This window comes from Puntigrus tetrazona, chromosome 9, assembly GCF_018831695.1.
Source record: "Puntigrus tetrazona isolate hp1 chromosome 9, ASM1883169v1, whole genome shotgun sequence".
Taxonomy (NCBI): Eukaryota; Metazoa; Chordata; class Actinopteri; order Cypriniformes; family Cyprinidae; genus Puntigrus; species Puntigrus tetrazona.
The window spans coordinates 7,617,686-7,640,965 of NC_056707.1; the positions used below are offsets into that span (position 1 = coordinate 7,617,686).

Consider the following 23,280-nt stretch of genomic DNA (forward strand, 5'->3'; position numbering starts at 1 on the left):
CGTTTATTCTAGTGTACCGTTTAAAGGAATAGTTTACCCAAAAATAAAAATTTGGTCATCATTTACTCACTTTCAAGTAGTTTCAAATCTGTATGAATTTCTTTGTTGTGTTCTGTTTGGAACTACTAAAGGGTGAGTAAATGATGACAGAATTTTCAGTTTTGGGTAAATTTGCTTTAATGGATGGATTCTGGCCTACACTGGAAAAAATTAAGGGTTTTTACTTTGAAACAAAACATTGAATTAAACATGAAATTTTGAAGTAGAAGAAATGAAATGGTTTTTGCATTACTTACAACTGTGTAAAACAAAAACACAGCGTGTGTTCAAAGAATACGCTTGTGAGTCCTGAAAATCTACTGGTGTGAGTTTGGTTACAGAATGCGGTCGTCACACCCATTAATAAAACTGAGTGTGAACATATTAAGGACTTAAATACAGGACCATATTCTGCTGCTGTGTGAATGTGGCAATGGAGTCTTATGCCCAAAAATGCTAGGTTGGCATCACTAGATTTTGAGGCTGCCCAATAAGTTGACCAAATGTGTGTGTGGCCCATGAGACGGTGGGACATGTTTCCACCAGATGCTCAGTACATCTCGATGCTTACTCCCTTCATCCCTCAGTGTTCCTTTCCACATCCTCCCTTTTTTGCTCCATAGTGTGACCCTCAGTTCAGTTACTGTGAAATGAATGAGATGGTATTGGGCCTGGGGTCTTTCCGCTCTCATCTTTCTTTCTCACTCTATCCTCATTCATTCTATACTTTTGGAGAGCATCGCTCTCATATGGGACTCCCACAGAAAACACATGTGACCTCTGACCTTCTGAGGAGTTATAAGCTGTGTTCCATTCAAAGTCGGATGTGGGACATTCCTACTTGATATCTCCAGCTTCCGACCATTAAACGTTTCATCGTCTGAACTGTGCAAGATGACACAATGCAGAAGAGCAATGCTAGCATTTGCTTTGCAGGTGTGCAATTATCCAAAGAGATGGTCATCGTTTAGTCTTAATTCCTTTTGAAATCTTCTAAAGAAAAGTTTTAGAATAGTTTGTGGGCCGTGAGAATGAACTACACTGTAAAAGCAGACTAGAGAGTAGATGAGTGGCATGATGGCCTTTAATGTCCCCAACAACAGAGAATTATATTTTTAGAAGTATATATCGGGTTTTAAAATGACTTAACTAGAGTACATGTACAATACAGCACATGCCTTTACCGTCAAGTCAGATTTTGTCCTGACCTTCTAAATAAGACATCTGAGATCAATTAATATTCTTTTACACTTTTCTAAGTAGTAGGTTGTAAATGTAGACTTTCCAAGTTTCCTGAACACAGCAATAGGGTTTGCATGTCTGTTGAATATGTCGCCACGGACCATTGTGGAGTTCTTTGGGTTCCTTGCTATCTGTGTGTGTGCTTTTGTCTTGTGTAAGTGTGTAAGTCTTTGGTGTGAGGCGTTGAATATTGACTGTCCTTTGGCATGTGCAATTTTTCTGTAGAAAGACTGTAGTAAAAAAGGGATTGGTAATACGTTTAATAAACCAATCCATTTTGTGGATGTTTTACTGATGCCCAGACTAATGTTTATTGACAAGATGTGAAGGCTTTGCTGACTAGGTAGGTTTGGTAAAGCTTGGCTCTGGGAAAAGGCCCCAATGTGTCTTTATGAGCTTTGACATATTTAATTAGCAGGATGGTCTTAAGAGCCCCTCGCTCTGGGCTTTTAATCTCCCTAAAACCTTCTCGGCGCTGGGTTCCTGTTCTCCTTTCTGCCTTCTCTCACGTTGTGCTCTCTCTCTCTCTCTCTCTCTCCCCATCACTCCTCATATTCCTCCCTCTTTCTGTGCCCCAGCCTCTCTTGGCAGCCGTGGTCCCACCCACATGTGATTCCTAGCCTCGGAATCCAATTCCCATCAAAATTGTGTTACACCTCCGGCTCTGAGAGCTCCCATAACTCTCTCTGGCCAAGCAGCTCAAGGCAATAATCTGCATCCAGCCACCAGATGCGGGACACAGTCCAACACAATAAGGAGAACGTTTTCTCTTCACAAGTTTGATTCCCTGCGCCTTACTCAGCTCCAAAATTTTATACTAACATATAGAATGGTAGCCAATATGATCCTGTATCCATTACGGTGGTCCTGATTCGCCACAACCAACAATAACCAAACCTGAACCCGATGCGTTCCAGTGAATCTTAAGTGCAGAATGTCCTTCTGCTGTATTTCTTGGTCTTTTTTTGATGTGTATTGTCTGTGTATATACACTCTTTCACTAAACCTAGTATGCAGCCTACCTAAAAAGCAGTTTAAAAGGCATTTCCACCATAAAGTCTATTTCAAAATGTAGAGAGCAACATATGATTTCATCTAAAAGCTACATTTTACATTTGCAGTCAGATTTACTATTTAAATCCAATCATTCCAGTAGGAATCCACATAGGCAGTAATATTTCATTGACCCAAAGTGTTTTCTCTTGCAGTTTTTGAATTGAATTTAAGTTGGTCACATAAATCGCATTGACCAATAGAAAGCTGCTTGGTTTAAAAACAAGTTTTGTATGGTACATGTCTGTGTGTTTTGATGTTTATTAGTGCTAGCTTAGCAACTTGCTAATGTTTAATAGTATTGGACTCTATCGAGTGTCGCATATCTTGTGCGATTTTGGGAGTACCGCTACTTTTATGTGCCATTTGGGGTTCATGTTTATGAAGAGTGTCCCTTCTGATGTAAATTTTTACAAATTCAAAGCCATATCTTCAGATATTTTTGGACTGTCCCCCACACCAGCTCTCTTTTCTCCCTCAAATGCTGTTACTCTCTATCTCTCTCTGTCTGCATCTGAGTGTATGAGGGTAGTCGAATCCACTTCCTCTGAGTGGCCACTTCGTTCATCCTTCTCCTTCCTCCTTAATTGCAGTGAAGTGCAGATGAAAGAGTGGAGAGAAGGAGCATGAGATTTCTTTCTCTTTAAAGCCTCTGCTCTTGAGCACCGCAGCCGAGTCTTGCTTTCTATTATCAGACTCTGCATGCGCGTGTGTGTGTGTGTCAGGCAGATGAGGTCTTTTGCCAGCAGTGTTGGGAGAGCATAGCGTAAGAGCAAAGCACCCTGGGAAACCTATTCTCCTTCTGCTTTGGCCTGAATAAAGAGACCACAGGTCCCTCCACACCCCAATACCACAGCAGCCTTCGGTCCAGAACAAACACTCCAACTTTCCTTCTCAAGTCATGGAAAATCCCTCCTTTGCCAGAGCCAGGGAACACTTTGTTTGGAAAATTTGAATGCTAGATATTGTGTTCTCTTATGATTTTTAATATGCCGGGAAACGAAGCCAAGTCACGAAGCGTTTCACGCAGAGTTTGTGAGAGGTATGCCATCTGAAGCAGTTGTGATGAAAGACAAGTTTATGCTTTTGCAAATTAAGGAAATTGTTGTTATTCAGTGTGAAATAAGTCATATGAGAGGTATTACTGTGGTGCAGACCTGGAGTGTGCATGTTTTTTCTGTGCATTTTTCTTGTGATCACACTGCTTTCTCCCATACTCCAAAACTTTACAGTCTAAAAAGCACTGTAGGATTCTGAAACACACTCGTTAGGCTAGTCTAAGACTTTTGAAGCAATATGATTGATTTGTGGAGGGCTCTGCATTAAATATGGCTTGCTGGCCCGGGGCCAGTGTGAGAGGGTTTCAGACCAGTTGACAGAATTCTCATTTGTCCTTTTAAACCAATGCTGTGATGAAAGTCTATGTGTACAGAACTTGTGCGTCCACATTTATGCTTTGCAAAAACTGTGGTTTGCACTGCTATTTGAAAGTTTGGGGTTGGGATACTTTTTTTTTTGGAAAGAAATTAATACTTTTATTCACTAGGGACATATGAAATTGATCAAAAGTGCCAGTAAAAAAAAAAAAAAAAAAAAAAAAAAAGATCAAAAGTGTCAGAAAAAATTCTGTTCATTTGATCTTTCTACTCATCAATGAATACTGAAAAAAAGAAATCAGTTTCCAAAAAAAGTTATTTTAAGTTCATATTATTAAGTTATAATAATGTAATAATATTCCACAATGCAGCTTGTTGAACAAGACAACAAAACAACAAGGTGTGTAATGGAGTTATATTATAGCTGTGTAATTTCCAACGTGTTGCATATTTTTGCATTAAAAATTTTTGTAAATAAAACATTTTGAAAAAAAAAAAAAAAAAAAAAAAAAGAATATAGGGCCATTGAAGGTTTTGGCAGACAAAAAGCTAACCTCTGGCCTGACTGGACTAGCAGAAAACGTCTGACTATTAGATAAAGCAGGCTTTTTTAATTTTTAATTAAAGTTTTAATTATCATTCATAGTTAATCTAACATACATTTTGCATCGCATCTGATTGTGAATGGTCAAAGCTTTTGGTTACAACCAGTTGTGTTCGTTGTCAACTTCAAACCTGTCATGACGGGCAGAAACAGTAAATTCCACAAAGAAATGTGGCTCATTAAAAAATAAAATGTTATTATAGAATTCAGTCTCCCTCTCTCTGTCTCCGAGAAATGAAAAAGTGTAAATGTTCTTCTCTGCTCAAGATCAGGCCAGAGACCAGGAGTTTTTTATTGCACAGCGGTGTGTATCAAAGTAATATCCAGCACCTGCTCAAGGCAACACTAAACAGAATATTTGCGCTTGTGAGTTTGACTCCTCATCCATCTCTGTCTAAAAAGCTTAGGGCTAAACCACTCAAACTCCCCACTCATCCAGACCCTCGCTGAGACACGGAAGGTCACACACCACACCAGTCAGAAACCAGTAAAAATATGATTCTCCTGTCTCCAAACTAAAGCTATTGATTTTTACCTCTAACATCAGTTTGAACTCTAGTGTTGTATGTCCCTGTTTTGCAGTTGCTCATGTTATTTTATCGTCTTCAGATGCTTAAAATGCCACTAGTATCAAACGGGGCCGAACGAGCGTGTCAGACTGACAATAAAAATTGAAACAACATGTCAGAGGTCTGCTTTCCCTTTCTGCTAATGAGCCACATACTGTACACAGAAACCGCTGATAAATAGGATTCATTCAGTGACAAACAAAGGAAATACTGTTTGAAACTCGTTCGGTTTGTCTGTAACTTTGGGAAAGCTGTAGACTGAGAGGAGCGACACGATTGGACGAGTTGTTTCTCTTAACTGTGATTGGCCAGTATAGTGTCTAGTTGCGTTTGAGAGGTTTTAAACAGCTTGTTTTATTCAGTCATTCATCTCTTAGCAAAGTCAAAATCGCTGTCAAAGACGCAAGCTGGGAGCTCGCAGATGCGTTTCCTTGCTTTTGTTTTTCTTTGCAGATCCAGACAGAGGAAAAACACTGGATATCTGTCTGAGGTTTTAACCATTACGCCAAGAACATAAACAGAAACAGACCAGGAAATTTAGTGGAATTAAATTGGCAAGAATGAAAGCTTGATGCAGGCTGTGCGCACAAATGTGTCATCATTTGTATTGCAGACGGAGGAGATGTCAACATTTCAGATGTTGTCTTTGCTGCAATGGGATTTTCTTAGTTTTCTTGCTAATTATATAAGAACAGTGTTTCTCAAGTTGACCGTGACTAAAACAGATTTTGCCAATAAGGTTTATGAACAGCAAGGAAAAAAAAAGCTAAATCTAAATAATAAAATGCAAATATTTAAATTACATTTTATATTAGAGTAAAGGTCCTGGGCATTATTATTCTTGACTTATAGGAAACATTATACATTTATTAAACCAATAATTCAAAGCTCAAATCACATTATAGTCTGACTGAATATATGTTGTAAATCTAAAGATAAAAACTTGAATATGTCCCAATCAATACATTTCTAAATCTTAAAAAATTGTCATAAAGCAGAATACAAATCCTGTCTAAATCTTAGTGTATTTTTAAAGTTTAAAAAAAGTCCTATAATTCAAATTAAAAAATTAAATCAAATGTAATACTGATTTTTTATATAATTAAACATTTTAAATGTTCTTCTCTGCTCAACATGTTTTTTGCATGGTTTTATTGTGCTAGATGTTTTTTACTTAGTCTAAGTAGGCTACTGCAGTTTGAGATGAATTGAAAGGCACAATGAAAAAAAAACATGATTTAATCTGTTTTTTTGCAAATGAACTTTAAATTTACTTTCAAATTTGAAGACATCAGAATATAAACAGTAAACTAATTTGTTGCTGTTGTTGTTTCTTGTGTAATATTGTCAAAAAATAGAGAGATTCACTGTATTATGTAAATGTTTTTTGGGCATGTTTGCTGAACAGGCATTCTCTGTGTGTTTGTGCCTCCTCACCTCCACCACCTCCTAAATTTTCGAAGACTTGAGTCAGGAGATTTATCTTGGTCTCTCTCTATCTCTCTCTCTCTCTCTCACACACACACACACACACACACACACACACACACACACACACACACACACACACACACACACACACACACAAACAAACAAACAAACAAACAAACAAACAAACAGAGACAAGCAGGCAGGTGTGTTGATTGAGAGACAGATAAATGCTTACTGTCTAAAACAAAGATCTCTCTCTCTCTTTGGCTCTCATTGAGTGGTTTCCCTCTCTCTATATATCACTCAGTCAGGAGCTGGGATGCTTTCCAGAACCTCCTCTTTAACAAACATCAGGCTTTAACATCTCTCTGTTTCTCTAAAGCAGTCATATGCTTCCAGAGCAGATTTTATGTGTGTGTGTGTGTGTGTGTGTGTGTGTGTGTGTGTGTGTGCGTGCAGCTTGTTTCATTTACTCTCATGCAACACTCTTCTGTTCCTCATTGCATTTAAGCTGAATGACCGTGAAACGAAAACTGACAATTTTTATTTTTCATGAAATGTTGCACTTCGTTGAATATAAGGTTGTCCAGTGGCCAGATGTGTTTCAGTCCCTGCTTTCCAGCACCCTCTCTCTCATGCGAAATGATTGCAACAGTTAGTATCCAATCAGTTCCCAGTTGACAAAATCAAGCCCCACCCATCATTTTGTGTTCAATAAGCTGTTTCATTAGGGTGTATCGGACGTCACAATATTGTATAAAGTTGGTCCTGATTTGAATTCCATTCCGAGTTTAATACTTTCTGTAAAACAGTAGTTTCAGAAAATACTCAAATCATCAGCCTTGAGCAGATGTACCCAGTTAGTGCAGAAGTCCTCTGTGCTGCTTATTATCTGATGCATCTCTTGTGTAATTTTGACTTTGAAAACATACAAGTCGCTGCCAAGCTCTGGCCTGTTGAGAGCCCTGATGCCACACTGTTCTCTCTCTCTGTGTCATTTGCGTGTTCCCGCACACTAATCTCTGTACACGATTGAGAGGGAGTTTGTTGTTGATTCAAGTTGAAAGCTGCCATATTTCACTGATTGGAATTGATAGATTAATTTGCACCGTAGAAAGCCATCTGTCTGTTTCTCTGTGTGTGCTAGTGCATTTCCCTAGGTGTACTTGGACGAATTTAGACGCATCCGAATAAATGAAGTCACCTCTTCTGCTGTGACTTCTAACTTTTATTCGCTCATCTTTGTTGGGCTCAGTCGATTGCGAAGGTGCTGCAGCGTTTTGTGTTCATGTGATTGTTCGGTTATGTTTGCTACAGACTGTGACTGAAAAGAGCAGAAATAGACCAAGCCTTGTGGCGAATCATTAATTCATCACATCTTTCCAATCACAAGTTAAGACTTTCCATTCAGCGCACTGAAGCATTCATCTAATTTTGTTTTTCTTTTTTATATAATTTATATATGTTACATATGTAGAAGGTGAATAGTATATTTACAATGTATAAAGAACGTTTGGTAACACTTTAGTCAACGTGTTACCTAACACGCACAAACAATGAACAATGCGTTCATTACACTATTTATTCATCTTTGTCAATGCTAGTTATGAAAATACAGTTGTTTAATCGTGTTAGCTCACAGAGCATGAACTAATGTTAACAAACACAGCTTGTGATTTGAGTAATACATTAGTAAATGCTGAAATTAACATTAACTAAGATTAATAAATGCTGTAAAAGAATTTATTATTGGTTCATGATTATTAATGATGTTAACCAATGTTAACTAATGAACCTTAATGTAAAGTGTCACTGAATGTTTTATAGTTATTATTGTTCTTTCTGAATAACAGACACCATCCCAAAGTTTTAATTTTATTTGAAATGATTCTTTATATGGTATATATCGCGTTTGGACACCTTAGTTCTTCAAAGAAAAAAAGGCTTAAAAATAAGAAATGTCTTGATTTGGTGTTGTTTTAATGCTTTTTTTTAAATCTTATTTTTAACACATTTTAAGTCATCTTGAGGCCCTCTCTGAGGTTTTTCGAGACCCCCATCAGGCCCCAGGCCCATGTTGAGTTCCTCCACTCGTGACATGTTCAGTCAGCTCAGCTCAGTGGGGCCTCACACATTCAGAACCAGACCTGCCTACAGTGATCGGGCTCATAATGAGCTTCTGATTGATCGATACAATCTTTATTACATCAAAATAAGATGAAAGCTCTGGCTGGGAGGGTTTCTCTGTCTCGTGCTGGTACGAGGCCGAGCTTTAATGGTGTGTGCTGGTTACCAGTGCAAGTGACCATCCATCACCCTGCACTCAAAAAGTGACAGACCCCTCCACCCCCAGCCATCAGTCTCCGACCCCTGCTACACCCCCTTACACACGCTAACCCAATAAAGGTGAACCGTAATTATGAGATGCCTTTTAAAAGTCTGCCGTAGGCAATTATCAAAGCCATACATCTCCCACTGCGAAATATCATAACAGGTTTTTAATACCTGTGCCGCGGTGATGGATGCCAGACAGGCCGGCGGAGAACAGGTTTACTGTGTGTGTAGGATGTCACAGAGCATTTGAACTGTAACTGGCATATGTGTCTCTATTCTCTCTTCCTGCCTGAATACACCATCGCGCTTGATTGACAGACTCGGGGACATGAGGTATGTAGGAGTATAACTTGCAGAAAGCTGCTTCCTGAACCCTGCACTTATGAACTGAGAGTAAGTGTTTCTGAGTGTGACAGGAGAACACAAGTGACACTGAGACCGCTGACCTTTCCGATTATACGCTCCACATTTCTCGTCTCCTAACTTCCACCACAGGAGATTCATCTTTGGCGTGACAGACTCCAAGTGGCCCTATCTTTAAAGCGTCTGTTAAATGTGTTTTCAAATAAAGTTAGTTCACTCTGTGGGCATTTTGGCAATACCTCAGGCTAGATTTTTATGTTTTTGAATGGGTATTTGGTTGGATGTCTGAAATAATGCCTGTGATTAACACAAGCTCAGGATATTTTCACATTTCATTCTATAACATGAGATCCCACCCTTGTATTTTTTTTAAGCGTTTAGTTGTCTTGTTTTTTTACAGTAACCACAATGTGGTTAATTTATTTTTGATTGATTGATTGATTGATCTGTGACAATATATATATATATTTATTTATTTATTTATTTTTTATTCAGCAGTTTTTTTTCTTTTTTTGCTATTACATTTTTTTAATTCTAAGTTTTCAATGTATGTATTGTATGATATTATTTATTTATTTTTGATCCAAAATATATTATTATTTAATTGTTAGCTATCAATTAAAAATAAATAAATGAAATGGCCTCTAAGCTTTCTAAAAAACTGGATAATTAATTTAATTTCTCTTTTACCTTTTTTTTTTCCTCTTTAAAAAACTACTCTGAACAGCATGCAGCATGTATATTTAGAAAATTCTTTAAAGCACCGTACATTTTACAACAGGCTATGGTCTTGTAGGATAGTAAATTAATTGTTAATTGGGAATTAGCCCTAGCCTTTCCTGTGAGAAGAAATTAAAGTCCAAACTCACGTGTGACTTTACCTTAAATCAGGTGACGACTACAGTAAATAGCCCCTCACATTTTTCAGCATATGTATGTGTCTGAGTAAAGCGTGCTATTTTCCCGAGACACACATTTAGACTCTCATCTTCAAGCCAAAAGTGTTTCGGAAACCTCCAGAGAGCAGACCTCTCAAAAGCTGCTTAATTTCATCAGCAGGCCATGGGACAGAAGTAATTACGTTTGTGACACGAACTGTGCTTGTATAGAGAACATTTCAGTCACGCTGGCTGGTACATCAGCGGCCTGCTATTTATAAACCTCCTCTCACACAAATCCAGCCCTGCAATGAGCTGCAGCAGACCTCTCCTACTCACTGACGCTCCATACTGCTGTTAATGATCCACCACCACCATACTTGAAAGTCCAATTTAAGAGTGGTTTGCTTTGGTCGTTTCTGGTGAAATTTGAGGATTAGCCTTTGAGGAGTTAAACTTGCTTTTTCAAACTAATTCTTCAACAGCAAATGTCAGATGCTTTTCGGGCTTGGTACTTAATGCTCATTTTAAACTTAAAGGGATACTCCACCCAAAGATTATCTTGTAGTTTAGTTGCTCTCATGCCATTTCGGATTTGTACAACTTTTTGTTTTCTTCAGAAAACCATAAATGAGGATTTTTGGAAAACTGATCTGTCTCTATGAGTTTGTATAGTTCAAGTGTACGGGACCTCCAAAGTTGACGCTTTTAAAAACAAAGTTAACTTTTTTTTTCTGTTAACCATCAGTTCTGGACAGCTGTCACATGGGATATTAAGTTTACCCTCGACGTGAACGTCAGCACATTGTGAAGCATGATGTAAGTGTGTTTTGAAGCTCACATGAGACTGAATGACGCTGTCAGTCCTTGCATGAGTTTCACAACACTCTTATATGAGGATTTACAGTGTGCGGACGTTAACGTCGGTCGTGGACTCGTACGACAGTTAGCTGGAAGCAATAGTTTATAGAAATTACTAACACACTGTGACAATGTAATATACCAAATCAGGAAATTATAATGATTTCTGAAGGGTCATGTGACACTGAAGACTGGAGTAATGATCCTTAAAATTTTGCCTTCACAGGAATCACAGTAAATCACAATATTACTGTTTTACTGTAATTCTGATCAAATAAATTCAACCTTAGTGAGTATTAGTTTCTTCTTTTAAAAGCAAATAGTTTTACAGACTGCAGACTTATGCATACCTCTCTTGTGTATTTTTAAAAATGAGCTTCCATGCAGTGTGTAGCACAGCTCTAAATGAATGAAAACATCAAGTTTTAAATTTCACAGTGCACCGTGCATAAAGTTAGAGAGGACTCTGAATAACTGAAAATCCCAAGCCGTTGCTGATGTTTCATGTTGAGATCACGTACAAAGGAGGGGTTTGGAAAAAATAATTGTTAAACAAATCGTTTGGGAGTAGTTGAGCAAATAAAGTAAAATGAATGCATATTATAAGACTATGAAAGTGTATTTTGACCTTGCATACATGTCAACCTGTTGTTGGGGGACTCCCAAAACCAAAATATGAACCTTTCTTAACCCATAATAGGGGCACTTTAAGAATATTTTTTTTTTTTTCATTGCTTTTGCTCAGCATGTCATATACATATGCACATAGTCATTCTTTGAACTTGCATGAACTTTCATTTCTTGTCAAACTTGAAGGTGTGGCATCTGTTGTGATTTTATATTAAGACCCTCTCATCCAGCTGTGTCCTCATCTCCGTTCACTCTCTCAGCGCCCCATTCCTCATCTCTCTTTCTCTCTCTGTACCACATTCCAAATTATATGTGCATAAATTTCTCTCATGTCATAATCCTGAGAGCAGAAAGCATGCAGCTGGGCCGGGCTTGGCTCATCTCTTCTCTGGCAGTTTGGAGGCCACACAGATTAAACGACTGATCCCACTTCCACTTTCATTTAAACGACCATTAGCCAAACAAAAAAAGGGGCCGGTGGCGGCAGCAGGCCAGGCTGATTGGAATTCCAGTGAGGCGCACCACCTGTCGATACGATGATTTCCTGATTCATGAATGCATACTGGGAGCTGCAGCGCTTTAGCTAATGATTGTGGGTGTAGGAAATGTTTGGAGAAGGGTGGGGTCGACCGAAGTGGGGATGGAGGTATGCAGAGATGGAAAGGAGGGAGATAAAGAAAGAGAGAGAGAGAGAGAAAGATGGTGCTTCTGATTGATGGAGAAACGAGTCCTGGGATTGAGCTCTCATCCATCATTCCCTGTGGAGGCGCATGTTTAAAAAGTCATTTTCATTAGAGGAGAGAGAGTGTTTACAATTTCACACACACACACACACACACTCCCACAAACATACACTCACATACATGCTCAGTCTCATAAAGATCCACCTTTGGCACTTCAAACATTATTAACGTTTTGCTTTGTCTTCTTCCCAGAATGCCTTTTGGAAATGCTCCAGTGGTCTCTATTGACCCACCATCTTTGATTAGCACAGAAACAAATGAGCGAGTCTTTCATAAAGCGCTGATGCTAGAATTAAGTTTCCTAATGCCAGTGATTGCTAGACAGCAGATGATGGATTTAAAGTTCAAGTTTAGGTTAATGTCTTTGTTTTTACACACATTATGAATGAATCCAAAAAAGAAATCTAGTATGCAAACAATATAATGACAGGTTTTTTTTAATTATTTGAATAAAGGTTCAAGACATATTTCAGGTTCTCACATTAAGCTCAGTCAACAGTATTTGTAGAAAAATGTTGTTTAACGTGGCAATTTTTCAATGGTTTAGCCACAAACATGTTAACATATGTAGAAAAATGTTTATAATGCCATGAATGCTAAAACCTTATAACGACTGTACAAATCAAATAATGTAAACATTTTTACATCTGAGTTTATAAGTATATCCTGAAAGAAACAATTAGATCCTTTAAAAATATATTTTATTTAATTGTGTTTTTGTGGCAGTAACATTATGCCACAGATGCTGACACCTTTGATTAACGTATTATTATAAGTATATTGCTTCGATGAAAGATGTTCAAACTTTAAGGGTTAGTTCATATTAAAATAAAAATTGTGTCAATAATTGCTCACCCTCATGACATTTCAAACCCGGAAGACCGCTGTTCATCTTTGGAACACTTTTTTTTTGCCAGATCCATGATTTCCCAAGAATTATGCTTAATTCATTAGAAAGCACATAAAAAGTATCCTCATAGCTTTGCAAAACTGAAGTTGAGCCTCTCATGTCACATGGTTTTACCAATGTCTTTGCGATGTATCTGGGTCTGGGAACATTTAGCTGCATTGCTATCTATGCAGCTCTCAGATTTCATCATAATAATATCTTAAAAAAGATAAACAAAGGTCTTACAGGTTTGGAACAGGTTTTTATTTTTGGGCGTGAACTAGCCCTTTAAATCCTAAATTTCTTAATATAAAATTTACAAAAACCAAAAATATCACATTGAAATGATCTAAAAGCAAATTTTAAATGATTTTTGCCAAGCATAGTAATTAAATGTCATGTGTTTTTTTCCTCATTGTACTTTCTCAGTGACTAGCGGAGTGGAGTTGGGACCCACGCTAGGCCTGAAGAAGTCCAGCTCTCTGGAGAGTCTTCAGACTGCCGTGACAGAGGCTAAGAGGAATGAGCTGCTGCCATTCCACAGGCCCCGCCCACACATGGTGAGAGGGCGTGGCTGCAACGAGAGCTTCCGGGCAGCAATCGACAAATCCTACGACGGCCCGCCAGAGGATGATGATGGTGAGCACCCACAATGCATCAGCTACACAGTTACAAGATTTAAAGGTGTACTGTGTAAATTCTGTAATCAAAAAAATACTAAATATATATAAAAAGATAAGTCGTGGCCCCTTTTAATTGATAGTTTCTATATTCTACATATCACTTTGTTCCCAATAGACTCCCATAATCTACATCAGTATCTGTAGTAATTGTGGATGTGTGTGAGTGAAGTCAGTGACTGCTGAGGGAGAGTAATTGAGAGTAAAGTGTTTGGCTTTGTCCCTGTCATGTGCTTCCTCTTCCCACACACCAGCCTAATTGGCCCTTCCGTGAGACGACAGACTACAGACATGTGGCGAAAGAAGGAGAGAGTGTGAGAGAGGAGAGGGGTTGTTCATTATGGTCAGTGCGAACAGATACAGCACAGCTGAAGACTTAAAGATCCCGTCTCATGCACACACGCATCTCAAAGAAGTATCTGACTTCCTATTTGTGGAGACCGAGATAAAACCGTAGTTTGTTGTTGTAAGATTTTCTTTGAAATTTAAAACGGAGATGTGGTTCAATAGTGCAACTCAGGATGACCAAGTGATGAGTTTGTAGCTTCAAAACAAACTCATTAACACAAATTATCAGGTTATTTACTCATTTGCTCATCGACGCGTGATTACATCTGCTGTTTACCTCGACGTTGAGATGCCACACACACACACAAACACACACGCGCGCACACACACACTTACGTGTGCACACCGTGATCTTCTGGTCAAGAATACAGCACCAGCTTATTACTAATTACCGAGGACAGTAATTAGGCACACAGCGTTCCTCTTACTTTTCATTACCGTCCCTGTTGTGGATAGATATTCTGACTGTGTTCAAAGAAACAAGTTTAAATATCACATTCTAACAAGCCATATATGTGTAGTGGGAAAGATTGATTAAATACTATATATATATATATATATATATATATATATATATATATATATATATATATATATAATGTAAACATTTATCTATGTATGCATACATTTGTGTCAAATATCAAACATCACTATGTTAATATGATAAGAAAATACATTACATGTTCTTTAATACATTAGTCAGTTTCTCTAGCCACACCTAGGCCTAATTACTGACACACCTGTTCGCAATCAAGAATTCATCTAAATAGGACCTGCCTGACAAAATGAAGTAGACCAAAAGATCCCAAAGTAGACCAAAGTGACACATCGTGTTGAGATCCAAAGGAATTCAGGAACAAATGAAAGAAAGTAATTGAGATCTATCAGTTTGGAAAAGGTTATAAAGTCATTTCTAAAGCTTTGGGACTCCAGCGAACCCCAGTGAGAGCCATTATCCACAAATGGAGAAAACATGGAACAGTGGTGAACCTTCCCAGGAGTGGCTGGCTGACCAAAATTACCCCAAGAGCACAGCAACGACTCATCCAATAGGTCACAACAACATCCAAAGAACTGCAGGCCTCACTTTCCACAGTTAAGGTCAGCGTTCATGAGTCCACCATAAGAAAGAGACTGGGCAAAAATGGCCTGCATGGCAGAGCTCCAACACGAAAACTGCTGCTGAGCCAAAAGAACATAAAGTCTCGTCTCAGTTTTGCCAGAAAACATCTTGATGGTTCCCAAGACTTTTGGGAAAATACTCTGTGGAGTGATGAGACAAAAATTGAACTTCTTGGAAGGTGTGTGGCCCAAATGTTGTAATTGTCTGGTGTAAAAGTAACAGAATTTTAGAAAAAGAACATCTTACCAACCTACACTTTATTTTAAGGTGTCCATAATACAGAGTAATTATCTAGTAAGTACTTAGTAGTAGTCATTGTACTTACATAAAACAAAATGTACTTACGGTACTGACCGTTTGTAATTATGCATTTTACATATTACATATGTACTTAAATACATGTAATACCTTTCTAATTACATTACAATTACAGAATATTACACAAGCCTACGCTACTTAAAATAGGGTATCAAGATGGTACTTAAGTGTACTTCATGTTTATCTATACTGTACACCTCATCTAGCTGCACCTTTGTTTGATTTAACTTATTAGTACACAGCTTAAATGCATGTAATACCTTTCTAATTACATTAAAATGACTGAATATTACACACTACATAAAATAAAGTGTATCCTTAAGTGTTAGTAGCTGTGTAAAAGTCTCTGTCTGTTACATATGTGTAACAGTAGCTGCCTACATAATTACAAACTCTAACTGCAGGCTGTTCCATAACTTAGTTACATGATAAGTGCATTTTATTACATGCAAGTACAAAGGCTACTGCTAAGTACCAAATTAGATAATTGCTTTGTATTATGACATCTTAAAATAAAGTGTTACAAAATGTGGTGGTAGTGTGATGGTCTGGGGCTGTTTTTCTGCTTCAGGACCTGGAAGACTTACTGTGATAAATGGAACCATGAATTCTGCTGTCTACCAAAAAATCCTGAAGGACAATGTCTAGCCATCTGTTTGTGACCTCAAGCTGAAGCGAACTTGGGTTTTGCAGCAGTACAATGATCCAACGTCCAACTCTGAATGGCTGAAGAAAAACAAAATGAAGACTTTGGAGCGGCCTAGTCAAGAATGCTATTGAGATGCTGTGGCATGACTTTTAAAAAGGCGGTTCATGCTCAAACCCTTCAATGTGGCTGAGTTACAACAATCCTGCAGAGATGAGTGGGCCCAAATACCTCCCCAGCGGTGTAACAAACTCATTGCAAGTTATTGCAAACATGATAATAATAACAGTCATGCATTTAGTTGCATTTTATTTCGTTTTATTATTTAGAGGGGTTTCCCCCTAATTTTTTAAGCATTTGAGATAATCTTCAATGCAATCAAGCAAACATATTTTTCATTTGCTTCTTTTTTCCTCTCCTTACGCCCCTATATGATAATGTTGGGGCTGGTTTGAACAGCTTAGATTAGAATCTTTATTCATGATAGAGTGTGTGTGTGTGTGTGTGATGTTCATACAGTGTCACTATTAAATGCCATAAACTATTGGCTTATTACAGGAACAAATCCCCCTGGAGCAACCTGGGGTCAAGTACCCTGCTCAAGGGCACAATGGTGATATTCTCACTCAGCACAGTCACTGACAGCTGACAGTACATTCCAATGTATATTGTGCACAAAATGGCAAAAGATGACTGGAAATCGCCAGTTACAGTCTGATTGGCTGCCACACAACTTTGCAGCCAAAGCAATTAGATCAGTCTAGCGAGAAACTAGCTAGAAGCTAGAGTCAGCTAGAAAATGTTGTGCTGCTTAAATATTCAGATTTGAGGAAGAACTAGATATGCCAAAGTTTGCAAGATTTACAAGAGCAGATATTTAGAAAATATTTTAAATAGATACTAAATTGTAAGTTCGTTGTCATTCCGCTTTTATTTTATATCAGTGTGTTAAACAGTCAAGCATGGCAGTCTTGAAAAACCTTGCGTGATTACATTGTACAAAAATATATAGATCGAACCTGTAATATCCAGTTGCAAGCCTAGAGCCCCAAGGAGAAAATTAAGAGAATGCAGCCTTCTCACATGAAAAACCATATAAATAGCAAAGGCCATACATCAGTGAGGATGATAAACAGAGAGGCATTTAAGGAAGGGATTTATTTCCCTTTGAAATGGTTTCCATTATTTCACTTTGAGCTCACAGCAGTGTCATTATAGCTTTATTATGTAAGGCTTTTCAGAGCATAGGTACTGCTCTCTAAGTCCTCAAGCCCTGCTCTTTTAAAGCGTTTTCATATTGAGACGTGAGCATGATGAGAAATATCTCCCCTTTTTTCTTTATCCTTTCTCACCATTTTTTTTTCCCGCGTTCAGCATTGTGTTCAGCGGATTGATATTTACAATAAGCCTTTGCGCTGGTCCGAACAAAAGAGTTTTCTGATGCATATTAGAGAAGTGGGAGCTGGAGCAGGCCTTTGAGGTTCCTCTGTGTCTCTGAATAATAGGGCGGCTGTACAGTCATTACCGAGCCACCCGCTTCAATGCTAGCTTAAACAGCGGATCGGCATTTGTTTGTGTAGAAATCAGGCCATGGGGAAACGGATGCTGCTGTTGGCCTTGGACTAAGCCTCGGAAGAACCGACTTGTCCTCGAACCCGATAGTTGAAGTTTGTGTAGGCGAGGCTCAGAGAGAGTTTTGCATGCATTTCTTTTTGTTTTATTTTGTTTATCTCTGGCATTCAAAATGGAGCCGGTTCAGAGTCATATTGAATGTAATGTATTCTGTATCACCAGCAATCCGAAGCAAGTGGAGTTTATTTTTCAACACTTTCCTGTTCCTGACTTCTATACATATGTGTGTGTGTGTATATTACAGTATCTTTGATAATATAGTTATAATTTGTATTATAATATATAATGTTAACGAAAGCACTGTAGAAATGCATTTTTCAATTTTCATGTTAACTAATGTGGTTAACTAGTGTTAACTGATGAACCTTATTGTAAAGTGTGATTATATTTTTAAATAATGTTCTTCAGGATTGTTAACATAACTAAATTTAATTTGCTAATGCCGCTAGGTTGCGAAAACAAAATTGAATAATAGTAAAACATAAAATGGTGGCAAAATATTTATTTGTAATTATTTTTTAAACATAATTTATCATAATCATCATAATTTATTTTAATTTATTAAATACTGCTTGTAATGTTTATCTTTAATTCGTTAAGTCTTCATGTTAACATCTTATGAAAGTAATTTGCTCACGATTTGGAGTACACTAGTTGTGTGTTTTGATTCATTAACAAGCCCTGCTCATAATAGTCAATCGTTTAGAAGTCAGACATTACTATTAGTGTAAGATTTAATGAGCTAGAAATGGTAACTAAACGTCAATTGATCAATAAACCAGGTTTGCCAATTAAAAGATCTAGTAGTTCCAACTTATGTTAGTTATACCATGAGCTTTGTCAATAGCCAAAAAACTGATTGTAAATATAGTTTTCACAATTCTCTGTACCATTTGCCATTGCATGTCTAAATATCGGTCTCTACACATCAATATCTACTATTGAAAACCATATCGGTCGACCACTACTTTACAACACCAGATCTCTCTTGTCTCTTTCCTCACTTTTTTTTTCTTCCCTTTGTCATATTTTGGCCTGTAAGTTACAACTAGCCATCAATAAATCGCAGTGTACAGGGCTGTCGGGACTTTCCCCTGAGCTACAAGTGGAGGGTTAGTAAGATGGCTGCTGTGAGGCTTATGAAAGACTGATGCTTTTTCGCACGTCTCCTCATCTCTCTTTTAACACGCTCTCCGAGGCGGCCTGGTAAACGTACATCTGCTCCCAGCACCGCCGCTACCATCTGACAAACCTCAGAGCGCCGACACATAATGCAGCCACGATTGATCGCCACACACACACACACACAGTGCCCCACAGTGGATAGCCAGTAACAGATGGTTATGTCAGCAGGTTCCTCAGTTACCCAAGCCTTTTTTTTTTTTTTACTTTTTCTATCCTTATTTGTCCTCGTCCACTTCCTCCCCCCCTCTCTATCCACACCCCTTCTTTCTTTTTCCTTCTGATTATGATAATGGGAGCAACTTTTTGATGCTCCAGGGCAGATTAGCTGAAAAAATATCTCTAAAGAGATCTTTTATATTTCCACAAGTCTGACTGGGATATAGGCCACAACAGGACTAGGCGGTTTTGAAGGTAAATACTGTGTGAATATAGAAATCTCTGAAACCGGTTAAGGTTTCGCTATGCTATTTATACTGTGGTAGATATATTCGTGCAGTTTATTTGATATAAACACAAGAAGAAATGTGTAATGTATATAATTTTAGCTATGCTAGACCACTGCGTATTTATCATATGTTTGTTTGTTTTATTGGTACAGATGAGGGGTCGGACCAAAGCTCTGGACGAGATACTCCAGCCAGTGGCTCTTCCAGACAGGGTGCAGGAGACAATGAGGAGAACAAGAAAGACAAGAAGAAGAAGGTCAAAGGCAAGAAGAAAGACAAGTTGAAAAGCAAAGGAAAGGAGAAAGAGAAGAAGAAATCAGAAGAGGTCGGTGATGAGCTGGATAAGAAGACCAAGAAGAAAGGATTCGGGCTACTGAGGCAAGACCCCAGTTCTTTGTGTTTGTGTTTCCTTTTGTCCGTCCCTCTCTTCTTCTTGCTTTGTTGTTTTGTCTCTCTTAAAGCGACAGTCTACCAGAAAAGGAGTTTACTCAAAAAATAGTTTTCCCACCCTTATGTTTTTCGAAACCCGTACAACTTACTTTCTTCTATGGAACATAAAAGGTGTTGTTTTAAAATACGTTCTGTTCTCTCTTTTTTCATGCAAATACAAAAATTGGAGACGGAAGCTTTTAAGCTTCAACAAATGCACAAATGCACCATAAAAAATATCATAAAAGATGTCCATTTGACCGGTACACTATATTTTAAAGTCATTCAATATTTTCTTGTGGTAAATGGACCAAAATGTTGTTATTTCAGTTTGGTGAACCAACACTTTAGTTTCATAAATCAGATTCAACTGATTTATTCAAAAGATCATGGGCTTGAATGATCAATAAAAGCTATGTTTGTTTAGTGTAATTTCATTCTAAAGGCCCGTTCACACCAAGCACGATAATTATAAATATAAAGATTTGTAAAAATCATTCTTAGTGTTAAAGAATTTAAAGAGTTCACACCACAAATAAGGATAAAGGTACAAAAAAAATTATATCGTTGGAATCACTGGAACGTTGGAAATTATTTTTTTCCAGCTGATGAACGATACATACAGTGACAGCCAATCAGAATCCATCCTGCTTTAATGAGCTTGAGAATTTAAAGTGACAGACACAGAATATACCCTGGTCCCACTTTATATTAAGTGTCCTTAATGCCTGTGTACTTATATAATGACTAGATGTGTATGTAGTATGTAACCACAGTGTGAGTACATTGGTACATAGTATGTATAGCTGTAATATTTCTGTAACTACACACATGTAACAACCCTATGTGTAAGTACACATGTAACAATTGGTGTGTGTAAGCGCAAATGTTTAACAGGACATTGGTAACAACACTTTTTTTCCATTTCACAAAACACTTATGAAACAGGAATTATGTTACTACGTTTTGTAACAGCAATGTGCATAATTGCGTAATTGGAACAATTTGACCCAGGGATGGAAATGGGCAGGTTTAGGAATATTTCAAGTGGGAGGAGTTGGATCTGGAGTTGTTGGAGTTGGTGCACCGCTGTAATATCAGTGTACTTACATGATAACGCCTCAGGAACGCCTCCACTTAAAATAAAAATGTAACATTCTAGACACCAACCTTTATATTTATATTTAATGCCTTAACTTACCATAACTTACTGGCCGCTGCTGTGTTACGTCAGAGTAATTATATGGTAAATGTAACACTTCCTTTACCAAAAAGAGATAGTCCTGTTACACATTTGTACTTTCATTACCAAAAAGTTTTGTTACCAGTGTCTTTTTACACATTTGTACTTACAGATACTATTTTGAAGGTTGTTACATGTGTGTAGTGACACAAACATTAGAGTTGTGAGTATTATGTACCAATGTGTATTTGCATTGTGGATACTTAATACCTTCACATCTTGTAACTAAGTACACAGCTAATATGGACACTTAATATAAAGTAGGACTTTGGGAATGCTGTTCAAGAGTGATTATTGTGCATTCCTCTGAAGAAATAAGCCAGGTTTGGAACGACGTGAGAGTGAGCAAATGATTTTCATTTTCATATGAAGGCTGACTAACAGATTCTTCCACACATGTGAAGGTCAGAATGGATGACTGTTGATTTGACGCACATGCTCAACTGCTGCGATGGGTCACTAGTTGGTCACATGTCATGTGACGGAATTTTGGCCCGATCTGCTATTGGGATGCTCGGTTGGCTCATGCTCACCCTTGCGTGTGTGTAACTGACTTCGACCGCTGGTAAACAGAGCAGTCAGCCCCAGCTCCATATGGCACGCCGTCTCTTCGTCACAGCGCTCAATCTCCTCTGTCTTCACACTGCGCCATTGCCAGGCCTAATTTGCATCACGGTGGGCACCTGTGCCAACCCCTGCCCATCTGCCCATCGTTCCTCCGGCCGGCCGGCACTGGCTCCGGCACCAGCAAGGCCAGGCGTCTCCATCACAGTGGAGGACGACCCGCATGAGTGATTCTACAAATCAGAGCATGGACGCCCCGGCAGGCTCCACCTAACGGGCAATTAGCTCTATAATTGTTTTAATTTGGATGACTGCCGGGAAAACTGAAAGGCACACCATGCTGTTACAGCAACATGCGGAATATTCCAGCAGAGAGAGAGAAATAGAAACGGCGGAGCGAGGAAAACAGCCGGAGAACTTGATTCAGTCGGTGTCTTTCTCAAGGTGAATCGCTTTGACTCGTCAGGAAATGCGGGCTACGATATGGCTCCTGCTTCTGTTAATCCGACTCGGTCTGACTCGGCCTGATCCCACTGTTTCTCTTCTTCCGCATGTCTGCCGAGAGCCCACTGCGGCCAGCTCTCCTCTCGTGCCCATGCAATCATTCTAATGTGCAACGTTGTTCTGAGGAGATAAGCGTTTATGTGTTGGCTTGTCAGCGGTTGATGGGGTGAGGGATGTAAAGGTTATTGAAAACCATTGTAGTTTTATTTATTTATATTTGGCTGGCCGCGGGGATTAGAGAAATGGGTTCGAGTGACGCTGCCCGCCATGGAATATGACATAGTCTTCACTCAAAAATGACGTAACCCAGAATCTTTTGCTGTGCCCTGTCACCCTAAGCAGGCCAAATATCCTTGGATTAAATGGATTTAAATTGCATTAATAGAAGGGTAAAATTCCCCATAAGTCTACTTTTTGAAGGCCCAGGGAATGTGAACACTCTTGCATAGCTGGGGTAACTGATGAGTGTTTATTAAACATGACCTTTATTGTAAGGTTGTGCATCTGAAATCCTAAAATCCCTTTATTCTTTGGGACGGTCTGTGAGTTAACTTTAAGGCCTGTTCATACATTACCAGTGAATAAGATTGATTTATTTTTTGTTAAAATAAGTAAGATTAAGAAACAAACAAACAAATACATATGTACGTTTGTTTAACAAGTAAGTAAAGATGCAAATCATTTCTGTTTCTTGTATTCATCAAAGAAAAATCTTTTTTTTTTCTGCTGCGACATAATTTTAAAAAGAAACAAAGCATCCCTCTTGAATATATGTTCACGTACAAATAATGTGTTATGGCTATTTGTGTTATGGCCATATTATATTTTTATTCCTTCACATATTCCTCTCATGTGCCCTCCTCTTTTTTTTTTTTTTTTTTTTTTTTTTTTTTTTTTTTTTTTAAACCCTCAACCAGGGACTGAAGTATCTCAAGCATTCTGTAGATCGATAGAAAAATATTGACTGCCCTTTTCAATTAGCATTATGTGTATTTGCGATGTCTGACCTCAAAGGTTAAGAGCAGGTGAAGTACACACTAGCTCAGACGCCCCTTGAGAAACATGACCTCTAACCCCAACAACTGTAAATCTGTTTCAAGTGCTTGAAACATTTCTCATTGTCTTCATTTAGATCTTTTGAAGAAATGTA

The 23,280-nt window shown here is 38.2% G+C and overlaps 1 protein-coding gene across 5 annotated transcripts in view; it reads left to right on the top strand.

The window, feature by feature from the left end:
* The window catches only part of pard3bb (par-3 family cell polarity regulator beta b), a 254,794-nt gene that overhangs the window by 143,688 nt on the left and 87,826 nt on the right, over positions 1-23,280 (top strand). For all 5 annotated transcript variants that reach the window (XM_043249476.1, XM_043249475.1, XM_043249478.1 and 2 more), the window contains 2 exons: positions 13,442-13,651; positions 19,543-19,768. In XM_043249476.1, coding sequence (XP_043105411.1) covers positions 13,442-13,651; positions 19,543-19,768 — 436 coding nt within the window. The remainder of the gene's footprint in view (positions 1-13,441; positions 13,652-19,542; positions 19,769-23,280) is intronic.